Source organism: Sebastes umbrosus, chromosome 6 (genome assembly GCF_015220745.1).
Source record: "Sebastes umbrosus isolate fSebUmb1 chromosome 6, fSebUmb1.pri, whole genome shotgun sequence".
Lineage (NCBI taxonomy): Eukaryota > Metazoa > Chordata > Actinopteri > Perciformes > Sebastidae > Sebastes > Sebastes umbrosus.
In genome coordinates this window covers 22,727,410-22,743,793 of record NC_051274.1, presented here as the reverse complement: position 1 = coordinate 22,743,793, position 16,384 = coordinate 22,727,410, and the positions used below count along the sequence as shown (strand labels likewise).

Below are 16,384 nucleotides of genomic sequence, written 5' to 3'. Positions count from 1 at the left end.
AAAGTCTGTTGATATAGTATGAAAAGAACATCATTACGTAGAGTGATGACGGTGACGAGCAACAGTGCTTACCTTTATCTGGGAAGAAGTTGTTGGCCAGAGGTGGTTTAACCACTGACTGCGGCTGCGGTTGATGTGTGACACCTGTATGGATCCCTGGCGGCCTCATCCTCACCATGGCTTGCTGCTGGGCCATGTTCATGTGAGGTGGAGGTGCCATTCCAGGTCCCATAAGCCTTTGCTGCTGCTGCTGCTGCTGCTGCTGTTGTTGTTGTTGTAACATGTGCGGAGCACGGGGTACCATTCCTGGCTGAGCCATCATTCCTTGGGGTGGTGGTCGATGGTGGTGTTGCAGCATTATCTGACCAGGTGCCTGTGGGTTCGGCTGTTGACTTGAGAGGCCAGGAAAATGAGGCGCCATGCCTCCCTGGTGGAGGGAACTGAGCTGTTGCTGCTGTTGCTGCTTCTGTAGCTCCTTCTTCTCATGCTCCAGCAGATCCTGTATTAGAAGGGGCAGTTCACCATCTAAAGAGCTCTCGACCTTTGCTAAATCTACAGCAGGGGAGTGCTGCCCCCCAACATCAGGCAGCCCCAGCGGATCATCACCAATATCTGCATGTGGAGCAGCTGGAGGAAAAGGCAATGCGTTAGCTTGCCCTGGCAGGGGGTACGGAAGTCCCCCTAATCGAACAGAACTGAGTGAAGCTGACTGGTTTTCTGATTGTGCAGACTTAGCTGATGGTGCGGTCTCACCAAGAAGCATCGACACAGCTTCTCCTATTTCATCTTTCACCACAGTCTGTCCTGGATGCAGCTGAGGGGTCAGACCTCTGTCCTCTACTTTGACCTTGGTGATATCAACGGTTTCTGCAGAGGGTGGCAGTTGGGTTGCAGACCCCCTTGCAGTGGCAGGAGCTGTTGTGAGACACTTCTGCCTTGGCTCCACCTTAGCTTTTCCTTCCACTTTAACAAGCGCAGATCCAGGTGCTTCACTTTCTGCTTCCACCAACCGCAGCTGGTCTGAAAAGACATCTTTAGGGTCTCCTTGGTCCAGTTCAGGGTCAGTGTAAGCCAGCAGGTCAAACTCATCACTGTTGAGCAAGTCGTCTAGATGTGGATCATTGGTTTCAAGGTTGTCCAGGTTGCCCAAGTCATCATCTCCTTTGTCGGGGTCCAAGTCTAGAGCCAAATCGTCCTCATCCTCCACACCTCCATCCCCTTGGGCATCCCCGAGCCCATCAAGGTCCGGCTCTGGCAGCTCCTCGCTATTTTCTGCCGGGGCAGGCTGGGGATGTGTGACTAGGCCTGGTTGTCGAAGCTGATGCTGCTCAGTGCCAGGAATGTTTGGAGTGGAAGTAGCTGCCTGAGGCTGCATGTGGGGCTGTTGTGTTACTTGGCCTGTAGACTGCTGAGGCAGTAAAACTGACAGTCTACCCTGCTGTAACCCCAGCTGGGAGTTGCTGCCCCCCTCTGTTTGAATGCCACCAGCTTGAGCTATGGGATGTTGCTGAACATAAGATGCTGCCATCTCTTGCTGTGGGACAAAGAGACGTGGTCTGGGCTGGGGTCCACGAGGCATAAACTGAGGTCGGAGGGGTAGCCTCTGTGAGTTGTGTCTCAATTCAATGAACTGTGGTGGGGGTCCTTGACCCATTGGCTGCATGGTCTCTCCTCCATGTCCTGGTATCATGGTGTGAGGATTACCCATGCCTTCCATACCCTGGATGTTAACAGCAGGGTTGAGATTGTGCCTTATGCCCATAGCCTCCATGCCAGGCTGGGGGAACCTCCTTGGACCTGGAGCCTGGCCCTGCCACTGAGGAGGGAATGGTGGACGGGCATACATGCCCTGAGGTCTGGGGGGGCCTTGTGGCCTGAAGGACAGAAACCCACAAAAGAAAAAATGTATTTCAATTTAAAACACTGTGTACTGTATTACAGAATTTGCAAGATGCAAGAGGTGGGAATAATTTAGGGTGCTAATTATTTCTTTGGGCTCAAGTAATCATTTCTGTGACCAATTTGTGCTCCTGGAATCAGTTCCAGTAATATTACAATTTAGGAATGTTTATATTTGTATATGTATACAGCTACAAATATAATTGTAACCAACCAAAATGACAATATTTCTTGTGTTACCATTAATCAAAGAGTGGGGGAACATTTCTAATTGTGTAAGGGGAACCAAGTGTTATTATTTCACACCAGTTGTGAATCTACTTCGATGATGTGGTTACCTTAGTGCACTAGGATCCATGATGGCAGGGGTTCCTGTAGGTGGTGGGCGAATGAGCTTGTCCTCCATGCCTCCAACAGCCATGGGCATCTTCCCCGCCATAGAAACCTGAGGTCCAGCAGAAGTAGCAGCAACACGATCCTAAAGGAAGTAATAACAGCAAAAAGAGGCAAATGTAACATTCCTTTTACTCTGTTGCTTTTATACAGCACTTTTATCCTAAGCTCTTTACAATTTGCCTCTCATTCATCCACACGTTCTCACGCTGATGGCAGTGAGCTGCCATGCAAGGCACTCGTCTGACCATCTGGAGCAATTTGAGGTTTAGTGTCTTGCCCAAGGACACTTCAACAGAAGGAACTGGGGATCCGACAAGAGCTGCAACGATTAATCGATTATTTATCAATTATTAAATTTATCGCCAACTATTTTGATAATCAATTAATAGATATGAGTATTTTTTTTAGGGGGAAAAAAAGTCAAAATTCTCTGATTCCAGCTTCTTAAATGTGAATATTTTCTTGTTTCTTTACTCCTCTATGACTGAATCCCTTTGAGAAGTGGACAAAACAAGAAATTCCGGCTTTGGGGAACACATTTTTCACCATTTTATAGACCAAACAACTAATTGATTTATTGAGAAAATAATCAACAGATTAATCGACAATGAAAATAATCATTAGTTGCAGCCCTAGATTCTACTCACCCTGCTCACTTTGTTACTTTGACTTCTGTTGCCTGGTGCAAGTTAAATGTCAAAGTACAGCCTCAGCTATAAAATGGTGCACATTAAATTAGTGCTTCTGGTATTATACACAGGCCATACAAAGACATCTTCCTAATTGCTATGGCATATTGCCCAAGGTGTGTACCTGTGGATAAGGTGGTGGTGCTCTGTGGGCCTTGTCTTGTTGAAAGGCTCCCATCTCTCCTCCAGACCAGCCAGGGGATGCATTGCCAGCAGCAGCAGCAATAGCAGCCTCCTTCTCTTGTCTAATGGAGTTTCTCTGCATTTGTTGTCTGATTAAGAATTCCCGCAGCCTCAGTCGCTAAAAAAACACAAGAAGCATTGATTAGCAAAAACACTTAGGAGGAGGCGCATTGCATGATTGTTCACTGGCTAATACTTTGATACCTGTCGATGCTTCTCCAGCTCGGTGGGGCTAAGGCCTATTAATGCGGGGTCCTGCACTGCTGAAATGTCAGGCATTTCTTGAGTGCCTGGCAAAGCTGGCTGATGAGGTGCATCTGGAGGGCGGACAGCTGGCAGTTCTTGAGACCCAGAAGGAGGTGGCACCCTGGAGCTGAAGCTGTCTGCCCCCATCGTCTGTTGAGTTTGTTGTTGTTGTTGCTGAAGCTGACCCTGTAACATCTGACTCTGCTGTTGGGTTATTTGGAAGCCTCCCGTGCTGGGGCTGCGGCTGAAAGTAGGAGGTGCTGACGGTTTACCAGAGAGAGGGTCCCCTATGGAACTGTTGTTGGGATGGGGTGGAGGTGGCTGGTTAGGATGAGGTGAGCTTTTGTAGCTTGCAGTTCCCTCTGGGGCAACAGAGGAGGGGCGAGGGGGTTTGTGGATAGTAGCAAAAGGGTCTCTAGATTGTGGCCTTGAGGGTGGCTGAGAGCAAGGGTCTGGGGATTGGAAACGAGGGTTAGCAGGAGAATGAACAGAGTAAGCATCATTGGAGAGGCCACCAGGAGTATGGGGAGACTGAGAGCTGCCCTGGGACTGTGGGCTGGAGGGCACTCTAGAGCATAGTTCCTGTTGAGCTACAGGGTGTCTCTGGGGTCCAAGAGAACAGTTGTCGCCTGATTGCGGCCTGGGAGTCAGCGGTTGCTGAGTGTGGGGGTCAGAGAAAGGGTGGGAGGGAGACTGCCTGTAGCCTTCAGAGGGGTGGCCAGGGGAAGCTCCAGGATGAAGTGCCCCACCCTCCCCTTGGTGCATTCGTGGCGTCATAGGTGCCTTGAATAAAACATCCCCAGGCTCCAGCATCCCAGCAGGAGAGCCAGTGGATAGATCAGGTCTTCCAACGGCAGAGGAGCGTGGAGAAGGTGCACTCATATCAGCCCTGTACTGCCCTGTGCTTGCAGGTGAGGAAGCCAATGCAGAGGGTGATGGGGCGGAACCATAGTCTGGCCGTCCCATCCCTTGCTGGGTTCTGAAAGGGTCTCCGTAGTGGGTGTTGTGGGATGGCGAGAAGATGGGCGACTCCCCAAGCCCTGCGCCTCGTGAATGAGGACTTTCTGGAGGTCCTAAGGACTCCTGGGAGCCTTGCTGTGATTGTGGTAGATGACTCTGTTGCTGCTGCAGCTGTGATCTGAAGTAGGGGTCAACCTGCTGAGCCCGTCTGGGGGTTCCAGGAGTTCCTGGTTGCATGTCAAAGGGGCCAAGACTGGCTGGCCGTCCCTGAGGAGGACCCTGTGGGCCGGAAGCGGAATAACCTGAGGAAGAGGCCTGTAAGGGGCTGGCCCCAGCATGGGAGTAGGGTGTGGTTGGGTGAGAGTGAGAATGGGGTGACTGAGGAGGAAGCTTGGCCAAGGGGTCTGTCCGGATTTCAGCTGAGCCCGGAGTCTTAACAGGTCCATCTGAGAAAAAGACAGAGGATGATCCTGAATCTGGAGGGAAGGGAAACGGGCTTTCTGCAGAGCTGGGCTGGGAAGAGATTGACGCAGAGCCTGAAGGAGGAGGAATCTGGAGGTGTAAACTGGGCCGTTCGGTCTTCACACGCACTCCTCCCTCTGTCTTGATCGGCCTGCACACCTGACTCTCTGCCTGCTGTGGGAAGAGGAGAGGAGGGTACAGAAGAAGCATGAAAAAGCTGCACCACGACCTGAAAGTTACCAAACCTTTTATTTTATCGTGACAATACAAAAGGATGCTGCTGCTTTAATCACCTTCTGCGCCTTGGTGATCCGCTGAGCTGCTCGGTTATCTTTGGCCTTTTGCTACAAAAAGAATATTAAAATAATTTAAAATGTAATTTTAACTTCGGCATGACAAAAATATTAGTTAATAATTAACAATTTGTTTTGTTTAATTGCAGACACATACATACATGTAGACTGAATCTGGATAATCCTAATGCCAAATTTCTCATCGGGGTTCCAATAAACAGTACCCATCAAACATTTCAAATTACAACAGTTCCCTATATTTCTATTCTGTGTTTGGTCATTTTTCCCTTCAGGCTTTCTGCATAGAAGTAAGGGTACCATAAGCCACTAGGGACAATTCAAACACAAAATAACATGGACCTGACATCATTGACTATATTTTAGAAATTTGTGTTACAAGAAAACTGCAGGAAACAATTGCTGAGTTAATATAAATCAAAATAAAACAGAGAACCTACCAGATATGGAACCTTGTCAGCAGCTGACACCTTCCTCCAGACCTTCATGATTTGCTTACAGCGACTGGCCCAGTCTGTGACAGGAGAAATATTTAACAGCTGCTCAATATCTAACAGAGCTATAAACTTTACTATGAAAAAGCATTGGTAATAATGTGCCTATTGGTATATTATTTCTTCCACACTCACCTGGGTAGTCCTGTCTGAGAGTGGGAAAGTTGGTATTGGCATAAAGCACAGGGGAAATGGTTGAGAGTTCTCCCAGCTCTTCGTCTTTCTCCCAGCGCTGGAGACTGCGCTGGTTGTAGGACAGCCCATCACCGTCTCCCTCAGTGGGGGTCGGTGGGGAGGAGGGGGTTGCTGGGGTCGAGGGAGTGGCCCAGGGGCTCTCCTCACCCCCATCTGGACTGAACAGTCCTCCTCGGTCCCTGTGCACCATATGAGATGTTATTGTCTTATATAATATGTGTCAACAGCATTGGAAAAATAAATCAAACTGCGTGTCTGCTTTTACACTATGATCTGAGTTTTTGCAGAGCTACACACTACAGATTGTTGTACAATTAAATGCACTAGGCAATTCAGTATTGGTCCTACCGCATATCAAAGAACGGCGACTGAGAGAGGCCAGGAAAAGCATCCATCATTCCAGCTGAGGGCAGGGACCCTGCAAGAGATTTTCCACGTGTGAATCCCAAGCCGAACTTCACTTAAACCGTACTTGTGTACTTACTACATACTTAGTCCTCAATCATACAACAAATATGGTTTCATGGTTTTATGATATGATCATCTCCAGACATGCCCTTGTACACACCTGAGAGGAGAGCTCTCTGCGGCAGAGCGCTACGATTGAGTTCTCCCTTACTGCCCTCCAAGATGGGCTTCATGCCCTCCAAAGAGGAGCCATCTGACACTCCCAGAACCTTCCTGAAGAACTGCTCAGAGTCCTGACTCTCCACCCCTTGCGGAAGACCTGTCGCACAAGAACGACAGCGTGTAAGGTATGATGCTAACATCAGGTATTACATTTTCCCCCAAGTTCATGTTGCATACTGTATAAACCAAAGTATCCTCTCAGGGGACTACCTTCGCTTTTTTCTGCATCAGAGTCTTGAGGATCAGTCGACGCCTGGTGCTTCAGCGATGAGGATGGTGCAGAAACTCCTGAAAAATTTAAATTTTAAACCAACCTGTTATTACTTCAAAACCATAATAAACTAGTAGCAAAGTGTCCAAACAGACACTTACCTGCACTTTCTCCCTGAGCCTGGGGGGCCTCACCCCCCTCTTGCTTGACAGGAAAATTAGCTTTCACCACACGATCCTCAGCTAGTGAGAGAAGCACAAAGAGCACAAAGGTCACAAAGGTACTAACCTTTTCCCACACCCAGTGTCACAAATAATTTGAACAGTTTTCATGCGTCATAGGTCAAGTTAGTGTTCTTACTCTCTGGAGAAGTTTTGACCCCCGACGGTGCTGGTAATTGAGGTCGGACAAGGCATGCGCCTGGCCTCTGCCCTGGGGGTATCATCACAGCTTTCTTACTCAAGTCTATTAGTGTCTTCCCAAAGAAAGCCTCCTGCAGTGAATTACAAACATTTCAGATGTTAACATTAGGTCCCTGGATACCACAAGTTTCAAAACTGTTTGAAGCATGAGGCATGGAGAGACGTCAAACCTGGAGATAAGCTGGAAACATGTCCTCAAGTTTGCTCTTCTTCCGTCCCCGGCGTTTCTTGGCCTGTTCCTCGCCCTCCACTGGTTTAGGATCCATGATGTTATCTGTGTCAGGGTGAGGTCCTACACATATATATAACCATGCAATTCAGTTTCCCAAATTTATATTATTCCCGAAAAAACAAATGCAGTTATGCTGCCTCTAGTAATGATGATTGAAGGAAGATGAGAGTTTGTTCAGACCAAAAACAGCCATGCGTTAAGTAAGGGATAATGTACAGCGCACCTGTCATCGTTGTGAAATAAACCCAGACAGGGCGACACAACAATGACCCGCTAGCTGTATAATATCCCGCTTATTACAAGCCTACTTACTTAAGAAATCAATAATTTGACACAAAAACGGTCCGACATCAGAACTGCGCCCATGGCAACGGTCTGTTATACATAGCAACGGTCTGCTTTGAAGAAATAACAGACCGCAGAACGTCGTGATTGACCAATCAGAATCAAATAGTCAACAAAGCTGTGTAATTAAAAATGTAAGGGGTTGCGTTGGTGGGGGGCGTGCTGCTTCAGCACCTTGGTGGATGACATGGCATTGCAGCAAAAGTTGAGCCAGGATCAACTTTTTCTTTCTGGATGACTCTGCTTTTTTTGCCCAATCCCTCTACATTGGCGCCCCCCCGCCGTGTCAACGGAGTGGCCTTTTTTTCACGCAAGGCTGATGTTGGTCTGAAGGAGTTCCCATGTTCAATAACTGTCAACATTTTCCTCCATAAAGCACTGAACCTCCACCCCATTTAGTCACTACTACTTCCTGAATTCTGAATTATTGTATTTTAACATTTTAATATTGGATGAAATAAAATTCAGTCTACTGTTTTCACTAACCTTCGTCAATGGTTCTCTCTATTGGCTGTCCATCTAACGTCGTCTCTCCAGCCAACTGGGCAAAGAATTCTTTCTTCATCCGTGTGTGACACTTCCTTTGTCGCACCATGAAGCCTCCAATTCCTAGTACAATTTATAAATAAATATGTGTCAATAGTTTGTGGATGCTCCGACATCTTTGTGGATGATGAAATTCCTGGTAGCTTACCAGGCCTGTAAGGTTTCCGCTTTCTCTTTTTGCTATCATCCATCTCCTCTGCGCCTCCTTTGAGACCATCGCAGTCACCCATGCCTTCGGCGCCTCCCTCTGCACCGCCTTCTCTGTCGGGGCTCCCAGGGTTCTCCATCTTGGATTCACAGTCCATGGGCTCCCCACAGCCTAGATATACAAGATAACATTGAAATTGCTTACATTAAGAAGGAGCAAAACACCCCTGAAGATTGTTAATACACCAGTGGATGAGCGAGAAGTGTGCAAACCTTTTCCATCCTCCCCATCTTCGACCTCCCTGAGATCCATTCCATCAGGGCCTCCATCACAACAAAGAGTGCCGAGTCGAGAGCGACGCTGCCGTCTCTTGTGCAGGGGCGACATGGAGATGCTGCGAAGCAGGGACATGCCAGACTCTGTCAGCCACACACCCTCCAACCGGTAGAACTGGGGCTCTGTAAAGTGACATTTGCAAATATGAGTGACTTGCAGTAAAAAAAGAACAAATGATGACCATGCGTAATGTGTTTGTGATAATAAACAAGAATAAGCAAAATCTACTAACCTGGCTCTTTGATCTTTATTGAAGCCATAATGGCTGACTCTACTACTGTGAATAAAGGAAAAAAACACGGATAGAAAGCAAAAGAAAAACATGTCATCAGTAAATACGAGAATATCCGGTGTATATTTTTAAACCATAGTTTTTGTGTCTTCAGTTTTAAAGTCAGTCTGAGACTTACCCACGGGTTTTGGAACATATGCGGAGCAAGATGTGCATGCAAAGCCTTCATCAGAAGCTTGTTCCACCTCATCCTCTGTGTACAGACTCTCACATACAGCATGGACCCATCTGCACAGGCACACAGAAATACATTGATACACATACTTTTCATAACAAATCACACCGCGAATCAAAGATGTTACGGAATAATTCATGATGTGAAAAATACATAAATAATCCATTCCCCGCTTGTCTTCATTAGAGCTGCGGTCTCATGAATACCTCAGTTTCTGTGTCTGGTTGTGTGTGTGTGTGTAGTTCTAATGAGCAGCACCCACCGATCGCAGTACTGACACTGCAGCAGCAGCTCCTCCTCCATGAAGTTCTCTCTGCATACCGGACAGGTGACGAGGCTGGCACAGGGGCCACAGTGGGTGTAGTTGTTCTGCCACTCACAGTGGAAACCCGGGGAGTTGGAACCACACTGCACACAGCACACACACCTGCACAGAAGTGATAAAGCACTCTGTAAGAAATATACAGCTATACAGAGATGTCAATTTGAGTGGTGCACCATTTTTTCAGTTGCTACAGAAGCAAGAGGCAGAGGGATGGGCCACTGAATTGCTAATGCAGGGCTGAGGCATGAGTATTTTACATAATATGCAAATTTACATGTATTCATTTCCATTTGACCCCATTCAAGGCTACAAGGCTGAATGTAGCATTGTGCTCTTAGAGTTTACACTTTTTTTTACCATTTGCACTTCCAACCACCCTTGGGGACATTGTGTAGGGGTGGGTCCAAGCAGTAGGTGTGATAGCTGACATCACAGTCATCACACAGCAGCAGACGGGATGGGTCCGACGCCTTTCCACACATCTCGCACACGATACATTCCAAACAGCGCCAGCCCTTACGGAGCATCGTCTTGGTGATCTACAGAAGATATCAGGGTTAAATCTATCTGGATTTAAAAAAAATACACTGATGAAAAAAATAAATAAATAAAGAGGATAACGTTGTGCTTACTTTGCTGTTCACACAGTATGGATGGTAACACTGGGCACACTGAGCACAAGCCAACAACTGCCCCTCTGAACCCTTTCCAAAACTGCCACACACGACACACATATCCTAAAACAGAGGAGAGAAAAAATAAAAGAGAGGAAATTAGAGTATTTACGTTGCATTTCAAGGTGGCGACAGTGGTTGTGCCACAGGGTTAATTAAAAATGTCACACTACAACAAGAGCTGTACCTGGAGCAGGACAAATTTATCGGTGTTTGAGAAAAGAACCACTGTGTTCTGCATGGTGTCATCTTCCTCTTCTTCCTCCTCCTTATTTACTCCAGTGTCTGTGGTCATGCTTAGCTGTGAACAAGGGGATAACAAGTTACAAACGTACTGCCAAAATGTGTCATTAGATGACAAATTATGAAAAGAGTGATTATCACCACATTATAAAAGTGAAAGAATATAGAAGTACAGCTCACCAAGAAAGCATCGATGCAGGAGGCCATGGCTTTGAGGCGTGACCTCCCACCACGGCCTCTCCCTCCACCACCTCCTCGAGGTCTGCGCTTCCCAGGAAAGCTGTTGCTTCGGCCCTACAAGCAGAGGAAAAACAATGTCAAGACGTTTTGTAACAATGTGACAATGACATCTTAAAAACAACAAAAGTTAAAAAGGTATAATAAACAGTGCACAGGGTGTGCAGCCCGTTCAGGTGGTCAAATACCGCCGCTGTGTCAAGCCCTTCGGCTTCTGATACAGAGGCACAAGTCTCCACATACAAAGCGGTCGTATTTCACAGATGAGAACGGGTTGTGTTTATGTGCATGTGTTTCAGTGATCTCCTCTCTGTGTTGTTAGCGCAGCTATGATCAGTGTGTGTCTGTAGTTTGACGAGAGCAGCGCTGAGCCACAGCCAGCAGACATTATTATGGAAGCCTGTATTCATTTGGCACCTTCCCATAGAGTTGTGCAGAGTTAGTTGTGTGTTTTAGAACGTAACTGCCGGAAAATAATCAGAAAATAACGTTTTATTTCTCTGATTTGCTGCTTTGTTTTCACTAGCGGCGCTCTCTCTCTTCAGTCACTTTACAGCTTACTCGACCATCGCTGCTCTTTCTCCCTCTGAGCTGTGGAGGTGGGGCCAAATTTGAATGCTGTGTGTTTACAAACAGCGACCAACAACGGTTATATATTATACCTTTAAAGCAAACCGTCAGCTGTTCAAGCAAAAAAAAAAAGAGAGAGAAATTTGTACATGATGACCTCACCTGTTTGACCCGTGAGCGACCTGGGGATCCTCTGCGTTTCACCTTCTCTCTGTCGTTTCTGAAGGGTTCGAAGGGAAGCGAGTCATCAGTCTCAGTGAGCAGGTTATCGTTGTGTGAGCGGCCAGCAGGTACGAGGCCAAACTCCATGGAGAGCTGAGGATCAGCTTCTCCTGGAGAGCCCAGAAAGCCACTGCTGCTCTCGTCCCCATGGCTCATGTAGGACATCTCGTCGTTAACCTCGTGCTCCTGAGGTTCCTGCTTTATGTCGATGATAAGTCCTTCTCCTTTCATTTGCTCATCATACTCTTCGTCGTCCTCCTCCTCAGAGTGAGGTAGTAACCTCCCCTCCATTTCCATAGAAGAGAGGGCCTCTTGTGTGTCTGCTGATAAAGAAAGAGGAGAAGGAGACTGGGGGTCCTGGCATGGACTTCTTTCCTGCCGATTATCCATGAGCAAATGCTCCGTTTTGTCCACAGAGGCAGGAGAAGCTGGTAACTTTGGTGGATCCTTACTGAATGATTCTGTGATAGGAGTGCCGTCAGAGCCGTTGTTTAATAACTCTGGTGACACTTCTTGCTCCACTGAGGGAGTGGCCTCCTGCTTCTCCACCTCCATTTTTTCAGGGCCCTGCTGCGACACTGGCGTTGGTTCTACTTTGGGGTTGTCAGACTGCGTCTCTGCTGTGGGGTCCTGGGAAGGGGTGGCTTGAGTCACCTGGCTGACTGCCTCTTCTGCTCTCTCTTCATCAGCAGGTAGACAAGAGGCCCTCTGTTCTTCCGTTGCACATTCTACATTTGAGATTAAGGAATGCACGGTTATTAGTGTAAACATTTATAAATCTATCATTAGTTACGGCACACCACCATACAAATAATAAAGTACTGCTTTGTGTTCTTTTTCAAATATGTCCACAGTGTGTTCTGAGCTCACCTGTGGGCTCAAGTGGAGCAACGGGTGCCTCAGAAGTCAATTCCTCTGTTGCTGCCTGCGACTCGTCCTCCGTGATTTTCTCCCCGTCTGTTGTCCCAACAACTGCAGACTCCACCCCTAAAGCCAAAAGTAGTTAACTTTTAGAGGCATATCTCAGACTTAAACCACATTACATTTATTTAGCCGACACTTTATCCAAAGTGACCTACAATAAGTGCATTCAACCGTAACCGCATTCAAAACTGCAAGAACCATGCAACCACATCAACTTCATCAAACATGGTGATCTACTTCAAGTGCTACATTTAACTGTAAAGCGAGGAATCTCTGTCTGTGTTTCATTCGCATATCTCAAGAATCGCTCGTCCGATCTACTTCACACTTGGCGGGTGTATTTCTGGGGACCCGAGGGAGGGCTTTTTCGAATTTGCAATTTGGACACATGATACGTTCAATATTAATAAACAAGTGAATGGTGCTCTGGTGCCCTCTGTGGGGGCGGGACTTCAGGGCTCTGCAGACTGAGACGAGTATGTCGTCTAAAGCGGGCAGACCGCTCACTTTTGCTGCTGGATCCTGGATATAACCTGCTAACGTTGCATGAATGCTGGATAGCGTTACAACCGAACTTTTCCTCACTTCCCTGGAGTCAACAAGCACAAGGGGATAGCCTACAGGAACAGCGCCACTCTGCCATTGCAACTCAAACTGTGTACGTTTTTGCAATACTAAAAGTGTTGGGCAGTAGCGGCTCTACAAGTACCAGCATTACTAGTTTAGAAACAATAAGTGAAGGAAGTTGTTTTTTTAAGGTGCAGTCAACATAAACAAGTTGCATTCTTTTACTAGTCCAATAAAACTCATGACTGGCATGTCTCGTACGCTTTGTCTCATGTTGTGTCCAACTCAGACTTACCCAAGTCCATGGGTGTCTCTTTGTCAGTCGTAGCTTCAGGCTGACCAATCTCTGATGTGCCTTTCTGTCCTGGTGTCACCTCTGATAAGTCTGTGTGCTCTTCTGTCACCATGTCTGCATCCGTTTGAATAGTCATCTCCACCAAATCCACCTGTCCTTCAGTCTCCTCAGACGCCTCTCTGGTTTGCACCTCTGCTGTGTATGGTTGAGTTACAGGCTGCTGCTGATCTTCCTTGCAAAGCCGGCAAATGCACCTGGCTTCTGGAAGCTCCCCCGGTGAAGCACATTCACTGTGCACCCACCTAAGGCATTAAAAGAGATCATTAAGAAATATTTCATGACAATATGAGCGACAAGCCCACACATGATAGCTACTTCAAATTAAAGCTATTGTGCTTTTGCATCAAACTAACCTGTGACACATGCTGCAGCACTGTAGAGTGACAGGTGGATTGGCAGCTTTGTTGCACACGCCACACATAGAGCTGCGGTGACGCTGGCAGCCCTCACACACGGCGTAGTTGTCAAACCACTGAGCCGAACCTGGTAGCACCAGTCCACGGACACCACACTCCGTACATACACGACACCTCTGAAGAAAATACAAATAATGGGGGTAAAATTTAAACTGATCAAAGAAACACGTGAAAAAAGCTCTCTTCAAATGGTAAATAAAAACTTTTTTCTGACAGGAAGTAAAGTGAGTAAAAAGTAAGTGAACTTGCTCTCACAGTAGGTTTCTGAGGTATGGGCATCACTTTCTAACGAGGTGAAAGACAACTTTGACTTACTCTGCATTTCCATGGGTCAGAGGGAAGAGAATCCATGGCTGGCTGGAGACAGAAGGTGTGGTAGCCCTTATCACAGGCATCACATACCAACATTTTGGAGTCTTCTCCTGGTTGTCTAAGAAAAACGAAGAATAAAAACATTACTTTTAAAAATGGGAAATAAAGTACAAGATGATAAATGTCTTGAAAAAAAAACAATGTAAATATAATGCAAAGCGTTCAGGCACTACATCTGATTCACTAGTAGTTTGACTCACCTGCAAGTCTGACACACTTTACACTCTGGACACTGCCATCCTGCCCGCTGGATGGGCGTGGCACCGATCTCCAGACAGGCCGCATGATAATGTTGGCCACAACCCGTACAGAACAGCGAGTCTGTGAGCTCCCCCGCTGAGTCACACACTGCACACCACGCCTCCTCACCTGCTGTAAAAAAAAAAAAAAAATATACAAGAATGGGTATTAGCACCATTTACTTTTTAATTCTTCCTAGTTCAACATGAAAGTCAGCACAGAATAACCGCAAGTTAGGTAGCCAGTAGACACTTTTAAAGATGCCTGGAGTTTTGTTCAGCAAAGTAAGCATTTCTAAAGTAAAAAAAGTTTAAACTTTTTAGAGAAGACGATTGGCAATGATTGCTTTTTTTTCAACTTTCAAGCTTTACAGGCAGCTGACATTTTATGACAACAAAGAGCATAAAATTGTACAGCCCAAGCTAAATATAACCACTGACAGTTTGATGGAGAAGTATGCATGGGCATGTAGGTTATATACGCGTGAGTATGCAAATGAATAATGATGAGTATATGTGTAGATGTGTTAAATCTATACTCGGCCATATACTTCAGAAAGTGAGGATGGAGAACCCACAGTACTCCAGAGGACTGAGTTGACTCACAAGTACTGTGGTATCCGCATGCCTCTTTTTGTGCATATGCATATAAACTGTACAGGTATTATTTAAAACAGGAAAAAGGCTAGGTACAAATATTTGTAAAGTTTCGTATACACTGGGATAACGTCTTTTCCTAATAAAAATTAAATAAAAAATAAAAAAGTACAGCCCACAGTCGATAAACCAAAATCAGTGTGGAGCAAACAAGTTGTCTTACAGCAATTCTGAGAGAGCGTTAAAGCTTTGGACTTCTTTGATAATATTCACAGCTGGTCATCATCACCTTTGCAATGTGTGCATAGCACAAGCCTTAAGGCCCTGAAACACCAAGCCGACAGTCGGCCGTTGGCCAGTTTGGTGCCGCTGGTGAGCATCTATCGCCCTAGATTTTGTGTTGTGTCCCACACCGTTGGCTCTAGTCTGCCTCTGTTTGAGGTTTTTTGGCCGATTCAGCATGTTGAATCGGTGGTGGAGCCCATCAGTGAGAGAAATCTCTCTGACTGGCTGTCCAGCTTAAGCGAATCAGTGCATGAGAAGAGAAACGCAAGTGAAGAAAGCAAGCCAAAGAGTAAAGTCAAGAGGAAAAACACAGAAGGCTCTTTTCATTTTTCATCTTCACCTCATCTGATCATTCCAATACACAGATATTTTCACAACGACATGGCCATCTGGAATGAAGCTAAGTGGTGTAAAAATGGTCGGCAAGCGCTTCTTTATTTAACGTTTGTATCATAACAACAGTTTGTATATGCGCCATCCTAGGTCCTACGGTTTCCTTTTTTCAATGACGAATACGGACTACCGCCATCTGCCGGTATGGAGAGTTATTACATCTCGGACGTCCATGATAACTGGTCGTCTGCTGTAGTCTTTGCGGTGTGTTTGAGTGAAACTTTTTGGCGAAGACACAGACGACGCTAGCCATCGCAACAGGCAGCCTTCGTCGCCATTAGTTCTCTGATGTCGGTTTGGTGTGTCTGGGCCTTTAATGTGAGCAAGTAATGACACAATTTTGACAAAGACGTTTGGTTCTCTTACCCAACTCCTCTGCCTTGTCTATGTGCTCTGGACAGAGGAGAACCAACTGCTTCATGGACTGGAAGGATCCACTGGCTGCCGAGCAGGGGAAGTGGTAGAACCGCGAGCAGCCCTCAGCATGGCAACGAATGGTTGCACCCAGCCTTTTGCAGTATTCGCAAAGCTGGAAAAAGACCAATGGTAACAAGTAAGACTTTGTGAAGGAAGCCTGTTAATCCCTATATTCTCACCAGATACCATCTAATCCAAGTCTATGGACAATGCACTTACCCGCTGTGTCCCTGAGATAACGGCCTTATCCACGTTCTCCAGCTCCTCATTCTCCATTCGCTTCACTCCCTCCGACCACACCGCACACCAGTGATGAACCGAACAACCCCCTGTTTATAATAAACCACATCAGTAAAATTTCTAACCAAACTTCAAT

The 16,384-nt window shown here is 46.5% G+C and overlaps 1 protein-coding gene and 1 long non-coding RNA gene across 4 annotated transcripts in view; one reads left to right on the top strand and one right to left on the bottom strand.

The window, feature by feature from the left end:
- The window catches only part of LOC119490573, an 839,978-nt gene that overhangs the window by 776,047 nt on the left and 47,547 nt on the right, over positions 1-16,384 (top strand). The gene's annotated exons all lie outside the window — the stretch shown is intronic.
- The window catches only part of kmt2d (lysine (K)-specific methyltransferase 2D), a 40,159-nt gene that overhangs the window by 15,319 nt on the left and 8,456 nt on the right, over positions 1-16,384 (bottom strand). Inside the window, exons 5-35 of one of the 3 annotated variants that reach the window (XM_037773986.1) lie at positions 16,228-16,337; positions 15,958-16,120; positions 14,278-14,449; positions 14,021-14,135; positions 13,643-13,821; positions 13,230-13,531; positions 12,314-12,430; positions 11,384-12,171; positions 10,595-10,708; positions 10,359-10,472; positions 10,130-10,234; positions 9,855-10,036; positions 9,435-9,599; positions 9,116-9,225; positions 8,938-8,982; positions 8,642-8,827; positions 8,370-8,540; positions 8,162-8,284; positions 7,269-7,390; positions 7,037-7,169; positions 6,838-6,918; positions 6,676-6,753; positions 6,404-6,562; positions 6,184-6,253; positions 5,776-6,014; positions 5,587-5,660; positions 5,129-5,179; positions 3,372-5,009; positions 3,109-3,285; positions 2,238-2,377; positions 73-1,874 (exon numbers count right to left, since the gene is read on the bottom strand). In XM_037773986.1, coding sequence (XP_037629914.1) covers positions 73-1,874; positions 2,238-2,377; positions 3,109-3,285; positions 3,372-5,009; positions 5,129-5,179; positions 5,587-5,660; positions 5,776-6,014; positions 6,184-6,253; positions 6,404-6,562; positions 6,676-6,753; positions 6,838-6,918; positions 7,037-7,169; positions 7,269-7,390; positions 8,162-8,284; positions 8,370-8,540; positions 8,642-8,827; positions 8,938-8,982; positions 9,116-9,225; positions 9,435-9,599; positions 9,855-10,036; positions 10,130-10,234; positions 10,359-10,472; positions 10,595-10,708; positions 11,384-12,171; positions 12,314-12,430; positions 13,230-13,531; positions 13,643-13,821; positions 14,021-14,135; positions 14,278-14,449; positions 15,958-16,120; positions 16,228-16,337 — 8,025 coding nt within the window. The remainder of the gene's footprint in view (positions 1-72; positions 1,875-2,237; positions 2,378-3,108; positions 3,286-3,371; positions 5,010-5,128; positions 5,180-5,586; positions 5,661-5,775; positions 6,015-6,183; positions 6,254-6,403; positions 6,563-6,675; positions 6,754-6,837; positions 6,919-7,036; positions 7,170-7,268; positions 7,391-8,161; positions 8,285-8,369; positions 8,541-8,641; positions 8,828-8,937; positions 8,983-9,115; positions 9,226-9,434; positions 9,600-9,854; positions 10,037-10,129; positions 10,235-10,358; positions 10,473-10,594; positions 10,709-11,383; positions 12,172-12,313; positions 12,431-13,229; positions 13,532-13,642; positions 13,822-14,020; positions 14,136-14,277; positions 14,450-15,957; positions 16,121-16,227; positions 16,338-16,384) is intronic. The other 2 variants (XM_037773988.1, XM_037773987.1) reach the window with 2 other exon arrangements.